Here is a 24,038-nt window from a genome sequence, read left to right as displayed (position 1 = left end):
TATGAAAAGTTGATGTTTGGATGTGGTAAATGACGGTATTTTATGACAAGAAGGAGAACTTGTAGAAAGTGCCTGGAAGGTGTTGTGTATTGTTGATTAATCTGTACATAAATGTAGTTTGTTCAGTATTATAAATGGATTTGGTAAAAGTTTAAACTTGCTATTTAACTCTTTAGCCAGCAGGGGGCGACACTGTTCCGAACCTGCCTCTTCTCGTTTCATCACGCCTGCTATCGCGATATTTGCGCCGACATTTCGTGCAGCCGCAGCAGCACTGCAGAGGGAAGAAGAGAAAAGAGCTCCGTGCATGAGTTAATCACCAGTGTGTTTGTTGAGAAATTTCTCGGTAAGAATTCACCAGCGGCAACCCGCTTGATGACGCTCACACACCGGGAGCGGAGTGCGCCTTTGGCCGCTGAAAGCACGGCCCTTGTCGCTTCTCCGCTCCAGCACACTCATACAAAGCAGCTAAGTGGCTAAGTGAGCGTAAAGCCAGTTAAGACAGCTAATTTAAACCAGACTTACCAACAGTTAATCATGGTAAATACCTAGCAAGTTTCGATCCACTGTGTATCTATTTCTTTAGGTGCCTTAATGCAGGTTTGTGCGGCGTGATGTTTTTAAAGGAGTAGATTAGAAGGGCTTCGTCAGGCCTAATAAAATGGTGCCTTAAGTCGCGCTAGCGTGTTAGCCGTAATTCAAATTGGATGCCTTTCATTGGGAGTTAGCTCGTGCAGTCTCCTTTATGTATGGACCACAAACTGTATGTACTGTATCACTTTATGGACTCATAAGGATGATTTTGTGTTCAGTTTTTGCTTTACCACGGTTTAGTTTTCGGCTCTCTGATCACACAGGCTACGCCCCCAGTGGCATGACGTCACAATCCATAACAAAACAGCCACTGATGGGTGTAGATATTTGTTTAAAAAAAAAAAAAAAAAGTGTTCTGATGGTGTTGTTTGAGTGCTTCTGATCGATTTTGGACATCAGACACCTGGACGACCTGCGCTAGACGGTGTACCTGAACGCCTCCCGTGGTGACACAGCTGCTGCTGTTCTGCTCAATGTGCTGATTCTGGTCATTTTCCTTGCTGATTTGTTCTGCTGCTGCAGCACATCTGCTTCCAGGTTTGACATTTTGCATTCGGATATGGTCTTCTGGAGATTTGGTTTTCCCGAATGAATATTTCAGTGTCTTAATTCCTTGCTGTCATTTGGAACCAGTCTGCTTACTCTCCTTTGATCTCTAGCATCAAGAAGGGATCTTCTCCCAGAGAACTGCTGCTCGCTGGATAATCTTTCCCTTTTCACATCGTTCTGTGTGGAGCCAGAGACGATTTCATTTTAATGCTTTGGATTGCTGAAATGTGATTGACTGGAGCAATTTAGCAGATTTTTGTAAATTTTGCAAAGTTACAAATAGATGAATAGATTTTTTTAATCAAACCAAATTTTGAATCTAAATTAATATGCAGAGTTTCTAATAATTAATATTTGCAGATTTTTTTGTAGAATATAGAATTAAAATATGAAGCATAACAAGGAGAGATCAGATGAATTGCTGCATGGTGTATGTGTAATTGTTATTGGTTTTATGCAATGATTGGAGCTATGCTATACATCATCTATCATGCTAAAACATTTAGAAAGACAAGAATTCACCTTATTTAGGAAATGTTGGCCTAAGCCTGTGGTGTAAATGGACCACATGCAGTGAACAAGATTTCGTCCTACTTCACTCATCTCAGCCTACACAGTGTTTAGCCCTCTGTGTAACATGAGGGCTAAACACAATAACATTTCACAAAATAAAAGATCACTTAATTATTTTCATATTTTTTTCCTAAAAATTAACTAAGTTTAAAAGGCTAAAACTTATTTTTTTTATGACTAACAGATTCCAGAGATAAACAGATAATAATCACTTCGACCTGAAAATATTTACACTGTCATTGCAAATTTCCTTTTTTTTCCACCATCCTCTTCAGTTCTTATGCAAAACACAGTTGGCTTTTTGCCAAAAATGTATTTGCTGCACCACCTGTTCGGATGTGGTTTTTCTGTTTTGACTTGCTAATGTTTCATTTACACCACAACTTTAAAACAGTTTTCATAGTTGCACGACACCTCTAAACCAGGGGATTTAAGCTCTGCACCACATCGTTCAAAACACTTCTGCTTAGACACTGTGGGTGAAGTACAGAGAACCCTGAAGGCAGACCTGGCTAAAGTTGTGTTGTTTGTGAATCCCATTTTATAATTCTTCGTTTGTTTGTTTTTTATGAACAATAATAATTGCATAATTGCAATATATACAGGTCAGAGCGGTTTGGCATGCAGGTCAGTATTTGAGAAATCTGATGCAGAATAAAGAAAGGTGGACTAACCTTTGCAGTTGCTTGGATGTTTGTTTTTTCTTTTTTTTTTTTTTGTATCAGGATCTTGGTGTTAAATCTGCAGGTCAGTGGGGCTTCATGTAAGCTGGACAAGAAGGTTTTTTCAATTGTGAAAGAAAGGGTTAAGGTAAGGTGTGAAAGATGGGCTGTGTTAAAGCCATGTAAGGTGTAAATAAAGGCTGAAGATGACAGGTTATCATTCCAGCCTGTTTTTCCACATTTTTTCGTTGTCTTTGTGGGACGTAAATGTGGTGTGGTCTTTTGAGCGATGGATCTTCGATCTCTTTTGATTAGATTCACTCTTCAGTTGTTTTCCTTTTTTACGTGTAATACGAGAAGTGAATTGAGAATTCTGTCTGGTTTTCAGACTTTGCTCGAGGTTGCGCTTTGCGTCCTTTGAACTCTGTTTTTTCCTTGCTACCTGACTGGAGAATGATGCTTGAATTGAACTTTTTGTTTTCCTTCTTTGAATTTGTCCCTTGCAGTTGTCTCTTTTGCAGTTTTTTTTTTTCTGTCTCTCACTGCTGTTGATGTTTCTCAGGGTTTGGTATTCAACACCAAAAAGCGATGTGAGGGGTATTGTGAAGGAAACTGACGAGTGTGGAAGATATATTTTTGGCAGGGCTACACTCTGCATCAACTTACAATGGTGGTGATAGCAACTGATTTTAAGCTTTTAATAAGTTTTTTTTATGCTGAGTAGGGTGTTTAGAGTTCATTAAAAGATTCATCTCGGGGTGTGATACAGTCATTGGCGGAGCGAGCCTTGTTCCTATCGCTGCTGCTCAAATGGATGTTTTGTTTTTCTACTCTGCATTGGCTGACATACTCCTCTCCACTTCATCGCTGTTGAGATGCTGTCTTTATTGCTGTGCTGGGAATCCCTTGCTGATGACGCTGTGGTTTGCATAATGCTAATGTTGCTGTTGTAATCGTAACGTTACTCTAGTTGAACTTGTGCTTATGTGTTTGGTTCACATGCCTTCGACATCGCTTTTGTCAAAATGTTATTGTTTCTCTTACTGCTTTGATGACTTACTGCTGTTGCTCCTGAACTCAAGATGCTGATGTTTTGTTGATGATGTGCTGTGTTGCATACCTGCTGGTTTGAAACTTTGTCCATGTGGTGAACATTCGCAGTCAAAACGGAAATGCTTCCTGATTTCTCGGTGATGCTGAGGATCGAGATCTCATCGATTTTGTTGGTTGCCAGATGGCTTTGGGCTTGTTATTTTGCGTTTGCAGATTGTTGCTCTTTTTTTGCTGGTTGGATGTTTGTTGGCTATTGGACTGTTGGGAAAGCTCAATCTGTGCTGTATGGTTTATTCTTTGAGGGAAGTTTGGGTTCTATATTCAATTTCTACGATATATTTGCGTGATGACATGTGACTTTCGCTCTGCTTTCCAATAACATTAAAGAAAATCACATTTTCTGTGGTTAAACTCACCCAGGTTGATCGTGCCTATGCTGTTATTAAAGTCATCATTTTGTTTTTAGGCAGAAATCTTGTATCGCTTTGAGTTTGATCGGGAGCCAACCGCTGATACTGAATTGACACATTGAATAGACACACTGTTTGATAGGAACAATCCTTAAATATTACCGTTATAATAATATGTGGTGTAGAAGGCTAATTTTTTTTAATGTGTTGAATAAATATGTGGTTTTCTAACCGTTTCACTATCCTACATAATAGTTTAGTTGCTTTGCTGAGTTGCAAGTTGCGTGAGATTTGGGAAAGTTAAACAGTTGCACTAAATATGGTGCAAAAGCTTACTTCTTGAACAAGTTCACAGCTGTTGACTGACTTGGGTTAAACTCATCGAGCACCTCAGCTGAAATTGAAGGTCAGATTGAATCCAATGGGAACTTAAAAAAAAGTGAAAATGGGTTTCAAATACTTAATCTTACCAATAAGCATACTATACATTAAGGATCGACCAATTATCGGCCGATATTGGGCATTTTTCTAATAATCGGCATCTGCCTTTTTTTCCACCAATAGCTGATAAAATACATTTATTTAAAAACGTGCGCTTTGAATCATATATACAGACATCTCTCTCTCTCTGCCTGAAGTCACTACTCTGGGCTGTGTAACAATGTCCCACCCACAGCTAAATTTTGATGCCAAAATGTTCATTTTTACTGCAAAAGAATATCGGTTCGACATACAGTACCCCGGTTATCGGTTTCCATAAGTATCATTAATTGGCATCGACCTTAAAAAAAGCCATATCGGTCGATCCTTACTCTAGATCCTAATTTCCAGAAATGTAAGTTGTATTAAAAAAAGAAAAACGTAAAGTATAACTGGGTTTTTCAAAGATAGCCTTATAAGCAAAAGAAGCTTTGTAACTTCTTAATCTTAGACCCCATTGTGATGGCTTCCAGAGTGTAATAAAGCACTGCTGCATGCTCGCATTGCAAGCAAGAAATTGCAAGACAAGAAACTCAACATATTCTGTTTAAGTTTGTATAAATGAGGAGGGTTGAGTGGGAATGTACATATATCGATGCAGGGTTGGCTATAAGTTTGAAGCATTTTGTTAACCTGAAAATGTTTACTTGAAGTCTTCCAGTTGATGTCTGTGCTATTTAATTTTATCCATGACATATTATTTCATGTTTAGGATTGCATATTTTGTGGTCTAACATAAAGCTGATGTGCAATGCTTTGGTTTATTATTTCTGAGACAAGTAATTTTAATATCTTGAAGAATACCTGCAAAGCGTCCGTTTTAGTTTAGTTTTTGGCCGGCTTCCTCTCAATTTTGCTATGCTGTCACCCGTTCCCCCAACCCTTTTAAAACACCACTGGTTTCCAGATGTTGGCTCCCATAAATGGGTGCAAAATAATTTGGGGGTGGGAGTTTGTTTTTTGTTTTTAATTACTGTTCTGAAATAAATTTAGTGTAAGGGAGCAGTTGACTTGTGGCTTGATTGGTCTGCAAAGTCACATCTGCATGCACTCTAATGATATCTGGACACCACTGGTCTCCTTCTTTCTGCTCTTCATCTGACAGTAGTGTTGCTTTTTCCCCAGGTTGTAGGGCTGTTGTTTAGCAGTCAGTATGGCGGTAGTCATCAGGCTACAGGGTCTGCCCATAGTAGCCGGCACCATGGACATCAGACACTTCTTCTCTGGCCTTACCATTCCTGACGGGGGAGTGCACATCGTGGGGGGTGAACATGGTGAAGCCTTCATCGTCTTCGCCACTGATGAGGACGCTCGACTGGGGATGATGCGAACAGGTGGAGCAATAAAAGGCTCTAAAGTGTCACTTCTGCTTAGCAGCAAGACCGAAATGCAGAACATGATTGAGCTCAGCCGTCGTAGGTTTGAGGCAGGAGCAGGGGCTGTCGAGATGGCTGCACCTGGAGGGGGAAATGCCAACCGACAAGCTGGAGCTGCCCCCATACCCACAGTGCAATCTGTTGCAGGAGGGAGAAGTAGCGGCCATGGAAATCAGGCATTCGGTAACACTCCTGCCTCAGTGACTGCAGCAAGTTCATCTCAAGAGCCACCAAGCAACAAGGCAACTGCAAGTTTAGCCAGTGTGGTACCCAGCTTCCCGAACAGTTACAGTTCTGCCCCCACAATTACAACAGCTTTGCCATCACTCAATGCAGGTCCACCACCCATCCCCCCACTTCCCAGTATGCCATCCATGCCCCCCATGCCCACGCTTCCCACCATTCCTGTTCCTCCTCCCGTGTCCTCCCTCCCTCCTGTTCCTACCGTCTCTCCATTGGCCCAGGGTCCACCGGTGCCCCCGATGTCACATCTCCCCCACATGTCTTCTCTACCTCCATTCAACCCATCTCTTCCTCCACCTGCAGGACTGGCCTCTGGCCTCCCTTTAGGATCACCTAACCCGATGCTGTTTAACCCTCTCTCTCCTTTGGCTTCGCTTGGACTTCAGGCCCATATGAAGGCTGCTGCTGCTGCAGCTACTGGAGTAGCAGTGGGCAATCCTGATGAGTTGTTTGTTCTCCTGCAGAACCTGCCGTTCTCCTGCTCAGAGGTGGAAATCAGAGACTTCTTTCGGGGTTTGGGGGTGGATGGGGTTCGTCTGTTGCGAGATGGACAGGGTCGGCCAACTGGCAGAGCTATTGTCAAGTTTTTCTCACCACAGGACAGTTTTGAAGCTGCTAAGCGAGGAGGTGGCATGATGGGCCAAAGATTCATTGAAATCACTCCAGGCTCTGAACGTCAGTGGGCTAGCGTCACAGACAGTGGCACAGGTCATATTCATCACAACAGCGGCAAACTGCATACCAGCCATGAGCCCCATGATCATCACCACCGCCGTGGTAATGTTGGGTCTGGAGGCAGAGACCAGCGAGGACGATCACGATCTCCTCATCGACAGGACTACTGTGTCTACCTTAAAGGCCTTCCATATGAAGCGGATAAGAAACAGATTAAGGAGTTCTTCAAGAATTTGAGTGTTGTGGAAGAAAGCATTTATATTGCTTATGGTCCTAATGGTCGAGCCACTGGAGAGGGCTTCCTAGAGTTCAAATCAGAACAGGATCACAAGAATGCCCTTGGCGCCCACATGCAGTACATGGGTACCCGCTTCATACAGGTTCATCCAATCAGCCGAAAGGGGATGCTTGAAAAGATTGACTCCATCCGCAAACGTGAAACAGTGGGTGATGGAAAAAATCAGGATGGGATGAAAGCTCCTAGGAATTGCGCCCATATTACCAACATCCCTTATAATATTTCCAAGAAGGATGTTCGGGCTTTCCTAGAAGGTTTAGGCATTTATGAAGACACCCTTAAGGTACTGACAGATGACAATGGCAATGGTCTAGGACAGGCTATATTCCAACTGCAAACTGAAGAAGATGCCTGCAAAGCCGAAAGACTGCACCGCCAAAAGCTCAATGGCCGTGATGCATTTGTGCATCTGGTGACCTTTGAGCAGATGAAGGAAATTGAGAGAAATCCCCCACCCCAGAACAAGAGGGGCCAGCGCAGCCACAACCAACAGCATCAAACTCAAACGCAAAATCAGCACCAGCACGCCCAGCACGCCCAGCCTGGCCCGCAACCAGCACAGATAAACCCTTTTCCTGGCATGAGTGGGGATGAGTTTAGCTTTCTCAGAAACACTATGGGCAACATCAATAGTGCCCCTTTTGTGGCTCCATTTTCAGCCCCAGGGAATGGGCTTGCTGGCCCTCCTCCTCTCCCTCCATTGGCCACTGGGCTTGGTGATGTGAATCTGAGTGTGGCTCCACCTCTAGTTGCGGGCCTTCCTGGAGCACCAATCTTGGATCCCCCAGGTTTTCGGCCAGGGGCTCCGGGAGGAGCCCCTTTCAGTCAGGATGGACTGAGAGGCTTAGTGCCTTTTGAGAATACCAACAGAAAAGGAGCTGGAGGACAAAACCGAGGTGGAGGGGCAAACAACAACCAGGGCCGCCCAGGTGGTGTACCAGCTGGCGGACAACAGGGCTTCTCTCCAGGGCCCGAAGGTCTGCGCAGCCCGCCTCCCCCCGTAGGACCCAGCAACCCAAATGATCAACGTGGTGCTGCTGGTCCCACAGTAGTAAAGCTTCAAAATATGCCGTTTACTGTGACTGTGGATGAGATTATGGACTTCTTCTATGGTTACCAGGTGCTGCCAGGCTCGGTGTGTTTACAGTTCAGTGACAAAGGCCTCCCAACTGGTGAGGCAATGGTCGCCTTCCAAAATCATGAAGAGGCTACTGCTGCAGTTATGGACCTTAATGACCGACCGATTGGCTCTCGTAAAGTCAAGATAAGTCTGGGTTAAAGCTGCACAATAAAACCGAGACCTGAAGACTGTAAATAGGATTTCATTGTTGCCTGGATTAATAGTCCAGGTATTGCAAAGCCAATTTAAACCATATCTCTTAACTGTTAGAAGCCCATCTTAGAACTGTCTTTGTCCTGACTGTCATTCATTACTGAAACACCTCCCTCTGTAGATATCGGCAGGTAAGCCCACCCCGCTTTTTGTTCAATAGGAGGACTGTGATTCAGATTTGTCTTTTTTTCTGCCGCTGCTCTGACTCTAGTAGCACAAACTGATGACGATCATGGTTTGATGATGTTGTTGATAAATGTAGTGGCAAAACTGATCCTTTCTTACTTGGTTTCTATCATAATGTCAAGTCCTGAGTTGGCACGCTGAACACTCTGCTGTTCGTGTTGGTAACATGATTGTAAAGTGGCTGATAAACATTGTTGCTCTATACTGTTAAGTATGCCGTGCTGCTATGGTTTGATATTCACATGCTCTGATGCCATGGTAATATCTTAACATGCTCTCTTACTATTGCTATTGTAAAGTGATGAACAGTATGTTGCTTTGATAAAAAAAAGTATGTGCTGTTTCAATGGTAATGTTGTACATGCCCTGTTGCTACACACACACACTGCTCTGGTAAATGCTGTTACTGTGGTTTAACATGCTGTAAGTGGAGGCCCTTCTACTACAGTGCTTTAATGCTATGGTAAAGTCTTTACATTTCGCATTGGCATGAAGAAAAATTGATCCATCATGATGACATTTTTCTGTTCTTATATGGTAAAATGTTGATACTGTTCTGTGCTGCAACATCTCTCTGTTGCCATTGAAAGAAGCTGGAATGGACAGATTACTGTATGTCAATTAGGATTCTGATTTATTGCCCTCCCTTTGTCACATTTTTTATAATGCTGTATTTAAGTGATGCCACCATCTCCGCCGCTTCCTTTTCCACAGCACAGGCTCACTATTTGGACTTAAGAGCACAGAGATGAAGTTTGTGTTTTTAGTTTGGTTGCTTTTTGTTGTATGTGTATTTTTTCTGACTGTTTTACCTTTTCCAACTCATTTTTGTTCCTAGTGTCATTTTGACCAAACTTGTATCCTGGAATAACCATACGTGATGTGGAGTGTCCTTCGCTTTGGCAAATAAAAGGATGTTCCCCTACCTGCAGTCAGCTCTTTCTGACTTCTCACTGTGTGATGATGGAAACTTGTCTGATTAGAGATGAAGAGATGGAAGAATGGCTGATTTGTTTTGGAATGCAGATTGCTTTTTTTAAATTACCACTTCAAAGGCAATATTCATACCATTAAATGTCATTGTAAAACAACTACCACAGCATGCCAAAGAAATCGGAAATAGCTTTTTATAAATCCCACAGGTTAAATATTCCTTTCTGCTAATTTTTTTCCCATTGCCAGAGGAGAAAAAACATCTACCCTACAATGATGCTATTTGAAGATAACGTAAAAAACTGATCTTTGTATGGTGTAGCAATCAATATGTAACCATAATGTAATCAGTAATATAGTGTTGGCTCTTAAATGTAATATAACCAGTGAAATAACTTGCCAATGAAACAGAAGAAAATAAAATGTTCACAACTATAATGAAGAGTAGCGTTGTACATATCTTCAATGAATTAATCACAGTTATACCTTCCAGTGCACCTATTTTTGATAATTAGTTCAAATATTTGATGATGTACTTGTAGCAAGATATTACATTTAAAAGGACCAAAATCATTGTGTTATGAGGTGTTGTGTTATTTTATGTTGTATTACTGGTTGCTACAGTAGTTAAACTTTACAAACCAAGGTTTTGTCTGATGCAAAGTAATTTTTAGTTTGTCAGACCTCCTGGTGCATAATATTGCAAGTGACCGTTTCATATCCATTAAGTTAAAAAAATAATAGTTCTTCATAAATCACTTATTACAATCTTTTACTTTAGTTCCTGTAATTAATAGTTCTGTCCCCTTTAGTTTGTAAAATGCATATAGATAAGTTATTATGCAACATAACACTTGAATGTGAACTTTATGTAGCATTATGGTAATGCTGTAGGGTTTCTTTTTAGCTAAATAAATGCTAATGTTAATTACTTTAGAAAAACAATCATTCAAGTAGACTTCATCAAGTCTTCTTGTCTTAAAACAAAAAAGTCTTCCTTTGCACCATGAAAAGAAAAATTAAGGCTGAAAACAAAGTGAACCAAACTTATGTCCGATTTCAGCGTTTATCACCTCAAACTGCTGTGAGCTTGTGTGATGTGCTTCATCCTGGTCTTGTTTCCTTTTTAGCTCTTATAGTTTGTCATGAATTTTGTTGTATTCTATCAAACCAGTAGAAAGCATCTGCAGAGATAGTTTTGTCTGAAGAGGAGCCGTCTGCTTACAGGAAGTGCTTACCAGGTATTAAAGAAGTGTACCTGTGAATGTGCATGCACTTTGAAAGTCTGTGTGTGAAAGAAGTTTGATCGGTCTGAATAAAGTGAAGTGAAACACCATCCTGAATGATGGGGGTGCAGATGACTGTTGTGCTGCTGGTGTGTGGACACAGATGACGAATGCTCTGGAATATTAATATGTTGGGATGATAGATTTGTGCAGCAAATCAAGTGTGTGTGGGAGAATTAAATTTCTGCTGAGTGACTGCACTGACCTGTTATTCATGGAGCTGCTGAACCCCCCGCCCCCTTTCCCTTCTCCTGATTAACTTTCAAACCAGGCAGATCTGCAGGTGAGTGACAGACATAACAGGATTCATAGAAGCACACAATATCAGCAACATGTAGATGTGAAACTTTGATCATTAACAACGCAAATTAAATCTTGGGGTCTAGTTTGTCATGCAGCATTAATGCTTTGTAAGAAAAGTAGCTGGCCAAGATGTGTAGCTGCATGATACAGTAAAGCCTGCATTTCGACGTGAGTCGATAATGGATCCCATCCTGTTGATAGTACATGTACTTGGTAGATGTCATAAAATAGCCAGTGGGCAATATCCTGCTGATTGTGCAGGGTCATTGAAAATGGATGGTCTATAAAGCATAATATCGTATGTAGATATCGATGCATTTGTATCTGGTAGCTTGAGGTCTGCATATTATTTATGTAGTATATGCAGACACTTTGATAAAAAAGACTAGGTCCTGTACAAATGTATAATTTTACTCATATTGTCACTAATGTGTCACTGTCATCTGACAGAAAGAAGGTCTGACTTCAAACCCAGGTTGAAGGGTCTTTTATGTGCAGTTTGCGAGTTCTCCTTGTGCTCGCATAAGGTTTTTCAGCTTTTGCCCACAATTCAAAGACATGCTTGTCAGTTGGCAGCAGGTGTGCATGAATGTATCGTATGTCTGTGTTGGACTTGCCCAGATGTCTGTCATCCAGTCAGCTGGGATGGGCTTCAGCTCCTGCAGTTTCACTCTCGATAAAGCTGTTTGGAAAATGGATTGATGATTAGTTTTGTTTTTTAAGTACTTGTATTAATAAACCTGCGCTCTGAAAGCTTTGGTGAGGTTTTGCTTTTATATATGTGCTTCATTTCTTACCGAGTTGATAATTATTTCAGTGTTGCTTGTGATTAGTAACAAATATGATTTGAGGACAAATGACTGCCCACATGGTCTGGTCTGGACTTCAGTTAGTCCTCAGCTTTGTATTTTCTCCAGAGTTTACTGTGATGTATTTAGGATTCTCACATAATGAACGATGGTCTGTGTAGACCTGAAGCAGGAGGTCAAGGTGTGTTTGAGAGTAATTTACTGAGATGAACACAGTTTTTCTACAGCTCCCTTTTTTTCCCCTTTGGGATTTATATCTTTTGCTTTTCCTGCCAGTTTGGTGATATGACACTGATTAGTTCTAATAAACTCAAATGATTTATTTTCTGATTGAATATCAGCTGCTCATGTGTTCAGGTTCTTTATTTCTCACTGTTGATTTTCCTTAAGCTTTTTCCATTTTCTCTGTGGTCTCCTCGGTGCATATTTTAATTTCACACATAAGGCATCCAGTGGCATTTTAAGTATGAAAGCTTAAAAACCCTGGTACAGCCATGATTGGTGTGAACATTTATTCTTCAGTGTGAATGAAGATCAAATTATTTGGATTTGTGGAGATTTCATTGTCTTTATGGCACCTATCATAACAGTCACACGTCCCCACATTTACTAATTTTGTGCCATATCTGTGCCAATAGAATAAACTTTATTAATCTCACAGCAGAGAAATTTACATGCAAAGCAAGCATCAACAGAAGGCCTTGAGATAGTACTGAGTGTTTGATGTGGTGTCATAATTATGTCACTTACCTGATAGCTAAAAAAAGCAACTAAGATATTTCAAATATGCTGTACATCTGGGTATCACCAGAGAGTCCATAGTGTCTTAAGATAGTCTGTTTGCTATGCAGTCTTCCAAACTGCATCATTTTAGTTCAAGTTCCTCTTTATCTTTAAGAAAGACACTAGAAGCCCAACTAATTCATGGTCAGCTTGGCATCTACATCTCATCACACTGAAATGAATTACACTCAAGAGCAAACGACTAATCTGTTGCACATAGGTAATTTTTCTACGTAAAACTTGTATGAATACCTAATTTCATGGTCGACTGCAAACATTTTTCAATTTCTATTAGGAGGCTGATACTCATGTAAATACAAAGGTTCATATATGCTAAAAATACAGAATATTATAATTATATCCAATAGCAGTCTGCAGGATAGGCTTTCTGCAGCACTCCTTACTAGTTAAACCAGTAGTGCCAATCAAATATTTCTGTGGAATGAACTCTCAGATGCTGATTGCTTCGTACGGTGCTGGCAGAGAGTGAGCAGCTTTGGTTCGGTTCATCTGGTGAAAATTGGAACTTTATTGATGGCTGCTGTGCTGTTCTTGCTGTTTGTTCTGCATCTTCTACACATTACTTGAAATATGTATATATTTAATTCATAAACTTTTAGGAATAGTATGCAGGCATGGTTTAAAATCCATATGTTCCAGTTGTCCTCTTTCTGCTGTGGTGCTTGTCGTATGTTTCAAAGTCTGATGTTCAGTTTTGGGACGGTTTCTGTTCCTCCCCCCCCCCCCCCCCCCCCCCCCCCCCCCCCCCCCCCCCCAAAAAAAAAAAAAAAAAGACTGGAGGTTGAAATCTGTTTGGGCCTGTGACTGTGTGAAAGGCTTTTGTGTGGTTTTCTCTTGGTGTTCCTGTTTACCCCCACAGTCCAAGCATGCGAATGAGGTTAAGTGATGAAACTGAAAGGCCTGTAGGTGTGGGAGTTTGTGGCTTTCTGTTTGTCTGTGTGTTTGATACGTGGTGGTCTGCAGACCTGCCCAGCCTTTTACCCGCGACCCTGAACTGGATGTGTAGAAGAGGGGAGGAAGGTGTTTTTGTTTTTTTTTTTGTTGTTAAATCTCTGGTGGTTTTCTGTACTCATAATAATCAGTCGATGCTGCTTCCTTTCTGAGTGGGCGCGTCTGGTCTGTGCGTGTTCTTATGACACGTCATCACGTTACTTGTCCGTGAGGGGCGTGATTGACAGCCGTATCCTCCAATGAGCGAAGCGGACTGCAGCGGCTTGTCCAATCAGAGAGTCGCTGGTGTTGCTGCATGTTGCTGCCGCTCCCTGTTTGCTGAGGCAGATGAAGCACGGACACCAGCGGGACTTTCCTGCATTAGTCGCGATAAAAACACTCCTCTGTGCTTTATTTCTTTCTTAATTAGAGAATAACGCCATTTCCAGGTAACGTCCAGAGCACTTCTAAGTGTGTTTGATTTCACTCTGTGTATCTTTTTCCTGTTCCGGCCCGAGGGAGTGGTTGTTCCACGCCCTGCTTTTTGTTGTTGGGGGGCTTAAGAGAGAGGAAATATAACGGCTCAGTTGAATTACAAAGTTTGTATTGACAGATGTCCTTGTTTGGAGGCGTGTGTGTGTGTGTGTTTGTAATTTCAGCTGATTTGGCAGTTCTCACAGCTTCTTGTCAACCTCCCATGTCTTGTCATGCTGGTGATGCGTTCAGGCGCCAGTGCAGACTCAGTTCATTCGAGTTGAGATGAATTTAGTAAGAGTTGATTCTGTAACACGTCAGGTGTGTTTTCTGAGAGTTTCAGCATTTAGTTTGGTCAGACCACAGTTCATCATATGAGCAAGTTATCTAATGAAGAAATAGCAAAAAGAAGATCAACTATTATGACATTGGAGACTGACTGAAAAAAAAGTTTTTATTTTCCCCCTGCATGGTAAGAATACTTTAAAAGAAATCAAGTCTTAGAACAAATTTTAACGTTCAAGTAAAGCTCTTAAAAAAAACAATTGTTTTTTTTTTACCATATACAAATGTTTTTAAACAGTTAAAGATTAAGGCAAAGCATGACATTTTGGGTCATTTAGTGAAGGTCACTATGAAATTCTCCATAGTGTTCATCCAGCACATCCCTCTGAAATGAGGCAGGTAGTAATTGATCCATTGAAGCTTGTCAGCTTTTATAGCATGTAGAAAAGATAAATTACACGGTGATATATTGTGAGTCACACCATAATAGGTCAGTGTGTTGTTAGTGAGCAATTAAAAGGTTGCGGTCATGGTAAAGTGTCTGTTGAGCTCTTACTACTCCAGATAACGAGAGAAACTCCTTTATTATGGTGCACAAGTGGACTGTTGATGATTTATGTGCAGGAACTGTGTGTTATGATGAATCGTCGGTGTTGAAAGTGTGTAGTAGCTTTGGTTGCTTTCTTGGTTCATGGCTGGTTTTGTTGGTAGTAATCAAAAGGGACAATAGTGCTTCTCTAAGAAACAGATACAAAATCTTATGAAATTGTATTTGTTCCTGGGGGTCAGTCTGAGTTCACTCAAGGTACAATTTCATAATATGAAGAATAAGGCATTTTTCACAATATTGCGACAGTGTTGGATCCTCTTTCTGCTTACTAGGACTTTGAATGTGAAGCTACTTGAAACTTCAATGCTGCAGAGAACACAAGGAAGCTGACGGCTTATTATGAATAAACAAACCTGTTTTAGCAAAGTTTGCAAAAACCTTGTTCACATAACACCGCCTTCAAAAAAGATACCTGATTTACACATCTAATGGCTGCGGAGAAGCATAAGGGTGTGTTGTTTTTGCAATTAATTTCTTTCGGTGATGAGGTTGTCACGCTGGATGCAAAGCTTATATGCTAATGTATGGTTGTATGCAGTTTACCTGCTCAGTATATAAAGCTCGATTCTTCATTTGCCCCCTCTCAGATGGCGGACTGTGTCTCAAAAGTGGAGCTGAGCATCTCCTGCACTGACCTGCTGGATAAAGATGTCGGCTCCAAGTCCGATCCTTGCTGCGTGGTGCTGCAGAAATCAGGAGGGAACTGGATCGAGGTAATGTAGCCATCAGTCCAGGATTGTATTTGTTTTTATTTTCTGTAAGATGATTAACCAAAAGCGCATTCCCCGCTCTTTCTCTGACAGCTGGGCCGCACGGAGCATTTGACCAACACCTCCAGCCCTTCCTTCAGTGAGCACATCAGAGTGGATTACCACTTTGAGACCGTTCAGAATCTGAAGTTCGGGGTGTACGACATCGACAATGCCACCTCTGACCTCAGCGATGATGATTACCTGGGAGGGGTGGAGATAACGCTGGGGCAGGTACAAAACAGAAATAAAACACACCTTCCCAATATTTAGGCAATTTATGTTAAATGCCTGTTTGTGTGAGCCAATTGTTTCAGTTCATTCTGTGCAACAGCCAATCAGCATTGTCCTGTTGTGTGAATAATAATGTAAAGGCACCTCCCTTTTGAGGCCCATGAAGTCAGCCGAGTCATGACAGTTTGTAAGATTCGATCTCAGAGTGATGAAATTCATGAATGAATGAATGTTCATTTTTTTCTTGAGCAAATCCTCCATGTCTTCCCAGTCTTAACCAGGTCTGGGCTGTATTGTCCAGCCATGTTAAAAGTTTTTACTAATGTCGGTATTTATGTCAAATCATCTTTGATACCTTTCATTCAGAAGGTCTTTACACAGCCAGCAATGTTTTCTCAGCTTGGGATTGATTCTGAAATCATTCCTATTCAATGCATTGTGACATTGTATTGAAGGCAATGCACTGTGGTTTGTTTATTTTTTTCTGAGATAAAATGATACTTTTTGAAAATGTTTGAATCGTGAGATTTACATTTGGGCTCATGTTGATCCTTTAATAGTAGATAATAAAATGTAAAACATGACAAAAATGTTCTCATTTAAAATATTAGCAATGGATTTTCAGGAAACAAAATTATCACTAAAGAAAGCTATGCAATACTGAAGTTTTTTTTTTTTTTTTTTTTTACAATGCAGCCCCAAAACCTGAATAAAATATAAACTCAAATAAAACTTCTCTATCACAATTTGCAAATATGTCATAACATTTTGTCTAAACTCAAAATAAATCTGTATTACCAGGTATTACTGAAACCGTTTTTTGTTTTTTTTGTTTTTTTGTTTTTTGTTTTGAAGAGTACTACTACTTTGCTCTGTAATACTCACACTGCCCTCTGCTGGACTTAATGTGCAATTATATTGTAGCTGAAGCTTCTTCCTCTTCTGTGTGTTTCAGATCGTTTCCAGCAAATCTATCACCAGACCTTTGCAGCTGAAGAAGGACAAACCTGCAGGGAAAGGAGCCATCACTGTATGTACAAACTGTGTGTGTGAGGAGGTTTCTCACTGTAAACCTTTTTTTTTTTGCAATAGAACTAAAATCCACTGATTCCATTTCAACTCAGATATATCGAATTGGACTTTTTGTCCTCTTGGAATCAGTGTCAATAAAGCATGATGGTGATCATTGCAACTGTTGTGTGAAGACTAATTACCTTTTTAATTCTGTAGATCACAGCGGAGGAGATAAAGGACAACAGAGCGATTGTACTGGAACTGGAGGCGAAAAACCTCGACAAGAAGGTAGTTCTGCTTCTGCTATTGTCGTTTTTGTTGCTGTGATCCAGTCAAGACTCTGCTGCACCAATTTAAATCTGTATTAAGTTTTAAGTACCTACTAATTAACTGTCGTATTGTCATTTGAGTCTGACACAGTAAATCTAAAATTTGAGAACAAGCAACAATTTGAAAAGTGAAATCAATTTAAAAAAAAATAAATGACCTTGTAGATAGTTTGAACTGTAGCAAAACTTGCTACACATTCACGAATCCTGTTTGTTAATCTGCATTGTCACAAAGCCAGGAGACTGTTTCTGTCATCTTTCTGTATAATTTGACAGCATGTTTGTCTTCTGTCTATTCAGGATACGTTTGGAAAGTCTGATCCATTTCTGGAGTTCTTTAAAGAAGGACCTGATGGAAAGTGGAAACTGGTCCACAGAACCGAGGTGCACACAAACAAAACATACAGTATAAGGCGATATAGGCAATCTTTTACAAACATGGTAATCATCTGTATTTACAAATATTGGAATTTGCGTGAAGCAGATTTTAAAAGACATGAGTGATTTTCTGAGATGTGAAGAAATTGCGCTAAGGCAGATCCCACATGATGTGTATTAACTGTGTTTTTGTGTGTAGGTGGTAAAGAACAATCTGAATCCCAGCTGGAAAAAGTTCACCGTCCCTCTGCAGACCTTCTGCAGCAGCGACCTGGAAAAGCCCCTGAAGGTCTCACCAGTCTGAACCCACCCTCACTCATAGCTGCCAGGCACTTCCCCAACAGTCCCATTAACGCCGCTCCTCCTCCTCCTGCAGGTGAACTGCTCCGACTACGACAGTGACGGGTCACATGATCTGATCGGCACTTTCATGACCAAAGTGTCTGAGCTGCAGAAAGCAGCACACGGCTCACCGGTGAGGGAGCCGACCATCATGGGCTTTGTTTAGTTCTTATTGGCTGGTCAGACGTTTCAACAGTGTGCCGTTTTCCAGGTGGCGTATGACTGCATCAATCCTGAGAAGCAAAAGAAGAAGAAGAGCTACAAGAACTCAGGAGTCGTCTCAGTGAAGAGCTGCAAGGTAGAGAGAAAGCATTGCCCACAATCAGTGGTTGGAGTTACTGAATATGAGCCGGGATAGTTGTCAGGTGGAACTTTCTGTCATTCAGAAAAAGATTACTCCGGCTCTAAACTGGTTGGTTTATATTATCATGTCACAAAAAAAATTCATCTTTGAGGAAACCAGTAGAAGAACTAGTCCCACCAGATTATGACCACAACAATATTAAGCAACCTTTACAGTCTGACATTAAAAATTAAAGTGTAAGTCACAGGTCTGTGTGCAGGACTTTAACTTACCACTTTTATTTTCTATTTGTTTTCCTCTATAAAATAATAATGAAGCAATAATGATCTATTCCCTGTGCTTTCTTTCAGATGGAAACTACCTACTCTTTCCTGGACTATGTGATGGGTGGCTGCCAAATCAACTTCACCGTATGTCGTCACCGACAGACCTGGGTGTTTTTGACGTGTTACGTTTTGAAGATTTCCTCTGTTAATCTTGTCTGGACTCTGCAGGTTGGGATTGACTTCACGGGGTCGAACGGCGATCCTCGGTCTCCCCAGTCTCTCCACTACATGAGTCCAGATGGGCTGAACCAGTACCTGTCAGCCCTGTGGTCTGTGGGTCAGGTGGTCCAGGATTATGATGCGTGAGTGGACACTGAAAGCACAAAATACACACTCATGACGACGGCATCTTTGGCATACATTCCAAAGTTCGTAGCTAATTGAGGTTGAGACTCATTGCACGTAGGAGTGTGTTAACAATCACCCTGTAACACGAACCTGAATGGGTTTGTGTTACTGGACACTAGAAATCCCTTTGTGTGGCTGCAATGTGAATGAAATGTATTTTTGTGTTTTTTCTTGGATTTGGAAACATTAAAAAAAAAAACCTTTTTCACCTGGGCAGATATTGTGTGTAGAATTGTGAGGAAGAAGTCGTTATTCATTTTGGAAAAAGGCTGCAACATAAAAAAATGTGCAAAAAAGTGAAGTGCTTTCGGAATGCACTGTAAAACCAACCCTTCTCAGTCCTTCATCTTGCTTTTTTTTTCGCTGCTCATGTTGTCTCCTCAGATTAGTTAGACTAATGGTTATTGGGTCATGAGGTAAAGGACTACAGTGACCAACCGACATCTCCAAATAGATGAAGACTTGATCTGGAGAGGGAAAGATCAGGAAGAGACTCAGCAGTCAGTGCATCGGTAGTTCTTATGAATAAACTGAAAAGGTTCCCAGATTATACATGTGATATTTTTACTTTGACTCTTGTTCAAACTCTGTCTTGATTGTTCCAGAGAATAAAAGTACTTTGATAAATTTGGAATTACATAGTATTTCTCATTGATCATATTTTTCAGTGACAAGCTCTTCCCAGCGTTTGGTTTTGGAGCGAAGCTGCCTCCAGACTATAAGGTCAGTTATACTTTGTATAAGACTGTATTTATCAACGCAATCCCACCTTTCTTTTTATCCCAGAAACCACTCTGAGTTTTTTTTTTTTTTTTGTAATTCATTTTTTTGATCAAACTATATTTCATTCATATTGAACTTGTGTTATTGATCTTGCAGGAGGCGAACCACGAATTTGCCCTCAACTTTAACCCCACTAGTCCTTACTGCCAAGGTAAACAGACACAATAAAGGCTCAGAATTCTGCTCTTCTTGGTATCTGATCAGCGTGTTGGTTTGGAACAGCGTCCTCTGGTGGATTGAAAATCAAACACTCATTCCAGCTCATTAGACCCTTAAACGTATAAAAGGCAGTGAAGTGTTTTCTCTCTTTTCTTGGTTCCCGTATTTCAGTTAATTTTTTTCAGCTTCTTACCAAGTCGAGCATATTTTCATTTATTGTTCTGCTGTGTTTTGGTCCTTTTCAGGCATCGAGGGGATTGTTGCAGCCTACAGGATGGTGTTGCCTAAGCTGGGGTTCTCTGGACCGACTAATTTCTCTCCGCTCATCAACCACGTGGCTTCGCTCGCCGCCAGCGCTGCACAGGCCAGCACCGCTTCTGTGAGCAAACACAGAAAAAGCTCAATTAAAATATTACCAGGAAGACACAGCCTGACTTTGACAGATACTCGTATGTTTCCACAGCAATACTTAATCCTCCTCATCCTCACTGACGGCGAGATCACCGACTTCGATCAGACCAGAGACGCCATCGTCCGGGCGTCCCGGCTGCCCATGTCCATCATCATCGTCGGGGTGGGACCGTACGACTTCAAAGCCATGCAGCTTCTGGACGGAGACGACGGCGTTCTGAGGTCGACGGTCGGGGAGGCCACCGCCAGGGACATCGTTCAGTTTGTCCCCTTCACAAAGTTCAAAGATGTAAGTGGAAAACAGCGGTGCAGTTTAAACCCGGTTCAACACATCACGCACTATTTTCTTCTTGAACATATCAAATCATGACGAAAGGCTAAATAATGCTGACACCTGAGCAGACAGATCAAATATTAACGTCCCCTTTCTTTCTGTCCAGGCTCCCATGGCTGCGCTGGCTCAGTCGGTCCTTGCCGAGGTTCCCAACCAGCTGGTGTCTTACTATAAAATGAGAGGCCTCCCTCCACCAAACCCAGTAGCTGCTCCTAAATCCTAAACCCTGCACCTCATCCCCACGGTCCCCCCCACCGCTCCTACACACACCTCCTGCAGTCACAAAGCCCCCCACATGCATAACGTATCCCCTCCTTCATTCCAAACGCAGATCCTGCCTCCCACTTCAGCCTCGAACATTCTTTGAAGACCAACCTGATGTATTATTAGCCAATCAGGGTGAAGATCAGTCATCCTGTTTTTGAGGGAATGCCAGTTTTATAGTCACTTTGTTTCAGGTGCTTTTTGCCGATAGGATGGATGAATTAGTGTAGATTAGAGATTATATTGACTTCTGCTGCTTCAGCTCTTAACTATGCAACTCACATGCGTTATCCTGGCGCGTGTTTGATAATCACAGAGCCACACCTGCACGCAGAGGCGGCCATTTTGGCTCAACATTCCTCCACCACCATCCCAATATAATTGTGATTCTTTCCAGAAGTAATTTACCAGCAGTGAAGTTTCAGTAAAGCTGTTGAACGTTTTTTTTTTTCCCCCTTTCATTCCTTCACACCCAGTTTTACTGCAGCCTCTCACAGACGCTGGAGTCGCTGCACATTCATGTTTTGGTGATGGTGGTGTTCTTGGACCAGCCCTGTGTGCTTGTGCCAGGCTCTGAGTAGCTTCCTAGATCAGGTGCCAATACTTTGCACGTAGCTTTTGCACTTAATGCTGGAAAACTGTAAAATGAATTATGTTTTCTACTCTGAAATAGCTTTACTCCTGCTGCCATATTATGATCTGTACTGTTGGCATGACTGTTGCCGACGAGGTGCTACAGTGCAGCCTGAATGTTTCGAGACTATTCTTTCAAGATTCTCAGTGCTTTAGCTTCCATTTTGGCTTCCAGCGCAGAACTCGCGAGTCACATTTACAGTGACATTGGCATTTTTGTTCCACACAAATTCAATGATCAGGTTTCTGTCTTTGATGAATGTAGCTTCTTCTGAATGTTATACCTCTGCTATCGGGTCACACATGTCAAAAACCAGGCTCTTGTGCATCTGGTTAAAAAGCAGATAGATTAAAGCAATGCTTTCAGAACTGTAAAGTGCCTTATTGAATTCATTCTGACAGAAACTCCTGCTGGGAGCCAACATGGCCGCCGCTGCAGCACAGTGACATAACAGACCGTAGCGCTGTTAGGGTCCTTCAGAGTCACGTGATCGAGCAGCGAATGTCTCAGAAAGTCAGCCATGTTTCTTTTTGTACCAAAGACGTTCCTAATCTACATTCTTCCTGTAAAGTCGAATGGCCAAGCAGTAACATCCAGTGTCAAAACGCAGGTTTGCTGTAATAACATGCTGTGCTGCACATGGCTCAAGTGAAGCCACTTTTCACCCAACAGTAAAAATTTGTTGTGACGATCGAAGCCGGCTTTTAAGTTTCTTTAATTTCCTTCTGGTCACATATTGTGCTGTCGATGTCGAATCAGTTTGTCATCCCTAACTTTAGCTTAATTTTTCTTCTTTTGGAGACATTTTTGTAGGTTATCTTAGGTCGGATTTTATATTTCATCTTGTTTACAGAGCTGAGATTGCTTTCATTACAGAAACTGCTGTTAGGAAGAAAACCATGCCTCTGTTTGGATCATATAGACAGACTTGTTTTAGCTTTGTGTGTATTTGTATGAGGTGGGAAACTTGGGAAAAAGTCTTGGTAGGAATTATTTTGCCAAACATATCAATCTTGTATTCTTAGTTTTGTTGCTTAGTATTTCGTCCTCAAGTTTTTCGTCAGAATTTTCAGAAAAATTCCTAATAACTGCTCTTGAAAGTTTGTATTAGCGATGGAGCTTGAAAGTGTGAAGAAACTGTCAATTAAGAAAAACCGAGTAATTAGATATGTATGATGATTTATTTGAATTACAAAGAACTACACCTCCCACATCGTTCCTTTTTTTGCACACTTCGCTTAAAGCATTTGACCCACAGCAATATATAACCACCAGCTGTACTGCTTAACATACAACTAACCACTATTTACTAACCTGTGTAACCAGTATAACCAGGAACATCCGCTGTGTTTGGAGTACTGTTAGAATTTAAAGATTTAAAACAAAACAAAACAAAAAATGAGCTGGAAAAATGTATAAAACAAAAACAAACTTTGAGCTGGAAAAATGTTGATTAAAATTCAGAAATATAGCAGCTGCTGTTAAACCTTTTAATTCCAGTTTATTCCAGCCTGCTTTCCGTTTGTTTGTTGGTAAAACCTGAGCAGATCTCAGATATCGGGGTGGATGTTCAGATTTCTGTGTGAGGATCGCACTGGTGGCCAACGTATTGTTTCTATGTTACACTTGGGGATCACATCCTATTCCGTTTGGAACAAACAGGCAGCTGTCATTTTATATAAGTTCTGTCCTCAAATGTTTTTTTTTCCCCACAGATTTCACTCCAGACCAAGTCAATTTATTTGTTAGCCAAAGTTATGAGTGCATTTATTCTGAAGCCAGGATCCTGTTGAAGTGATGCACTTGTGTTAGAAATATTTAATATTGTTTTATCTCACAATAACAAATTATTAGCTCAATGCAATAATGGAAAACTATTTTAGAACAGAATATGAGCAGTTATTTGGATACTATAAAATAATATTTAAATCACAAGGTTACATAAGCCAAGTATTGCAAGTATGATGCAATTTCTTTTTTCTAGTTTTGGATAATATACCTGGAGAACTTGTGACATTGTTATGCAAACATTGTATCCGGTTGTTTTTGTCTGTTTTCTGCCTTTGAACATTGCAGCTGAATGCACGCGATCAGAGATTTGTTCATTAAAATGAGTAAAGAATTCAGAGTAATCAAGTTTGACTTGTTTTCAACACCGTAACCTGAATATGGTCAGAACAGAGATATTGATGACCCTGACACCCATGTGCATGTGCTCATTGCTGAGAATTACAGACAAAATAAACTCTTTTTGTCATTATTAATTGTCAGACTCATTTGTATTTTGGTGTTGTTTTTACTATCTCCATCTATTTATTGATGCTTTTTGTAACTGCCGTTCTATTCTGTGTTCTTTTGTTAAATGTGATGGTTGTTGAAGAACCTGTCACTTCCGTGTGTATTTTTCAAGGATGGAACTAGTTGAGCAACTCTGTTTGCTTTCTCAAACATTAGCGAGGACCTGCCCCGACACACACACACACATACACACACACACACTTTAACAAGCTCCACAGTCAGGTTTCCCCCTGCTGAGGAGGAGAGACGGAGGAGATCCGATGGC

The 24,038-nt window shown here is 41.1% G+C and overlaps 2 protein-coding genes across 5 annotated transcripts; both read left to right on the top strand.

Moving 5' to 3' along the window:
* The first annotated feature begins 240 nt into the window (after positions 1–240).
* rbm12 (RNA binding motif protein 12) lies at positions 241–9,363 on the top strand. The gene is made up of 2 exons (XM_030090921.1): positions 241–346; positions 5,447–9,363. The coding sequence occupies exon 2, from the start codon at positions 5,475–5,477 to the stop codon at positions 8,190–8,192; it is 2,718 nt and encodes a 905-aa protein (XP_029946781.1). The 5' UTR covers positions 241–346; positions 5,447–5,474; the 3' UTR covers positions 8,193–9,363.
* On the top strand, positions 248–21,850 carry cpne1 (copine I). 4 transcript variants are annotated; one of them, XM_030090936.1, is made up of 16 exons: positions 248–346; positions 15,454–15,579; positions 15,670–15,849; positions 16,805–16,879; positions 17,080–17,151; positions 17,493–17,576; positions 17,770–17,859; positions 17,947–18,045; positions 18,124–18,210; positions 18,567–18,626; positions 18,711–18,844; positions 19,559–19,613; positions 19,770–19,824; positions 20,078–20,211; positions 20,296–20,532; positions 20,684–21,850. In XM_030090936.1, exons 2-16 carry the CDS (start codon positions 15,454–15,456, stop codon positions 20,798–20,800), a joined length of 1,605 nt encoding a protein of 534 aa, XP_029946796.1. In that variant the 5' UTR covers positions 248–346; the 3' UTR covers positions 20,801–21,850. The 4 variants fall into 4 exon arrangements, with proteins under 4 accessions (XP_029946796.1, XP_029946798.1, XP_029946797.1 ...); XM_030090938.1 differs by lacking the exon at positions 248–346 and adding an exon at positions 1,107–1,131; XM_030090937.1 differs by lacking the exon at positions 248–346 and adding an exon at positions 13,799–13,946.
* The last annotated feature ends 2,188 nt before the right edge of the window (positions 21,851–24,038 follow it).

This window comes from Salarias fasciatus, chromosome 5 (genome assembly GCF_902148845.1).
Source record: "Salarias fasciatus chromosome 5, fSalaFa1.1, whole genome shotgun sequence".
Classification (NCBI taxonomy): domain Eukaryota; kingdom Metazoa; phylum Chordata; class Actinopteri; order Blenniiformes; family Blenniidae; genus Salarias; species Salarias fasciatus.
This window is presented reverse-complemented; position numbering and strand designations above follow the sequence as displayed.

Coding starts and splice junctions, on each gene's coding strand:
- rbm12 (XM_030090921.1), top strand. CDS start 5,475: ATGGCGGTAGTCATCAGGCTACAGGGTCTGCCCATAGTAGCCGGCACC.
- cpne1 (XM_030090935.1), top strand. Junction 15,580..15,669: donor CAGGAGGGAACTGGATCGAG/GTAATGTAGCCA, acceptor TTTCTCTGACAG/CTGGGCCGCACGGAGCATTT. Junction 17,152..17,492: donor CGAAAAACCTCGACAAGAAG/GTAGTTCTGCTT, acceptor CTGTCTATTCAG/GATACGTTTGGAAAGTCTGA.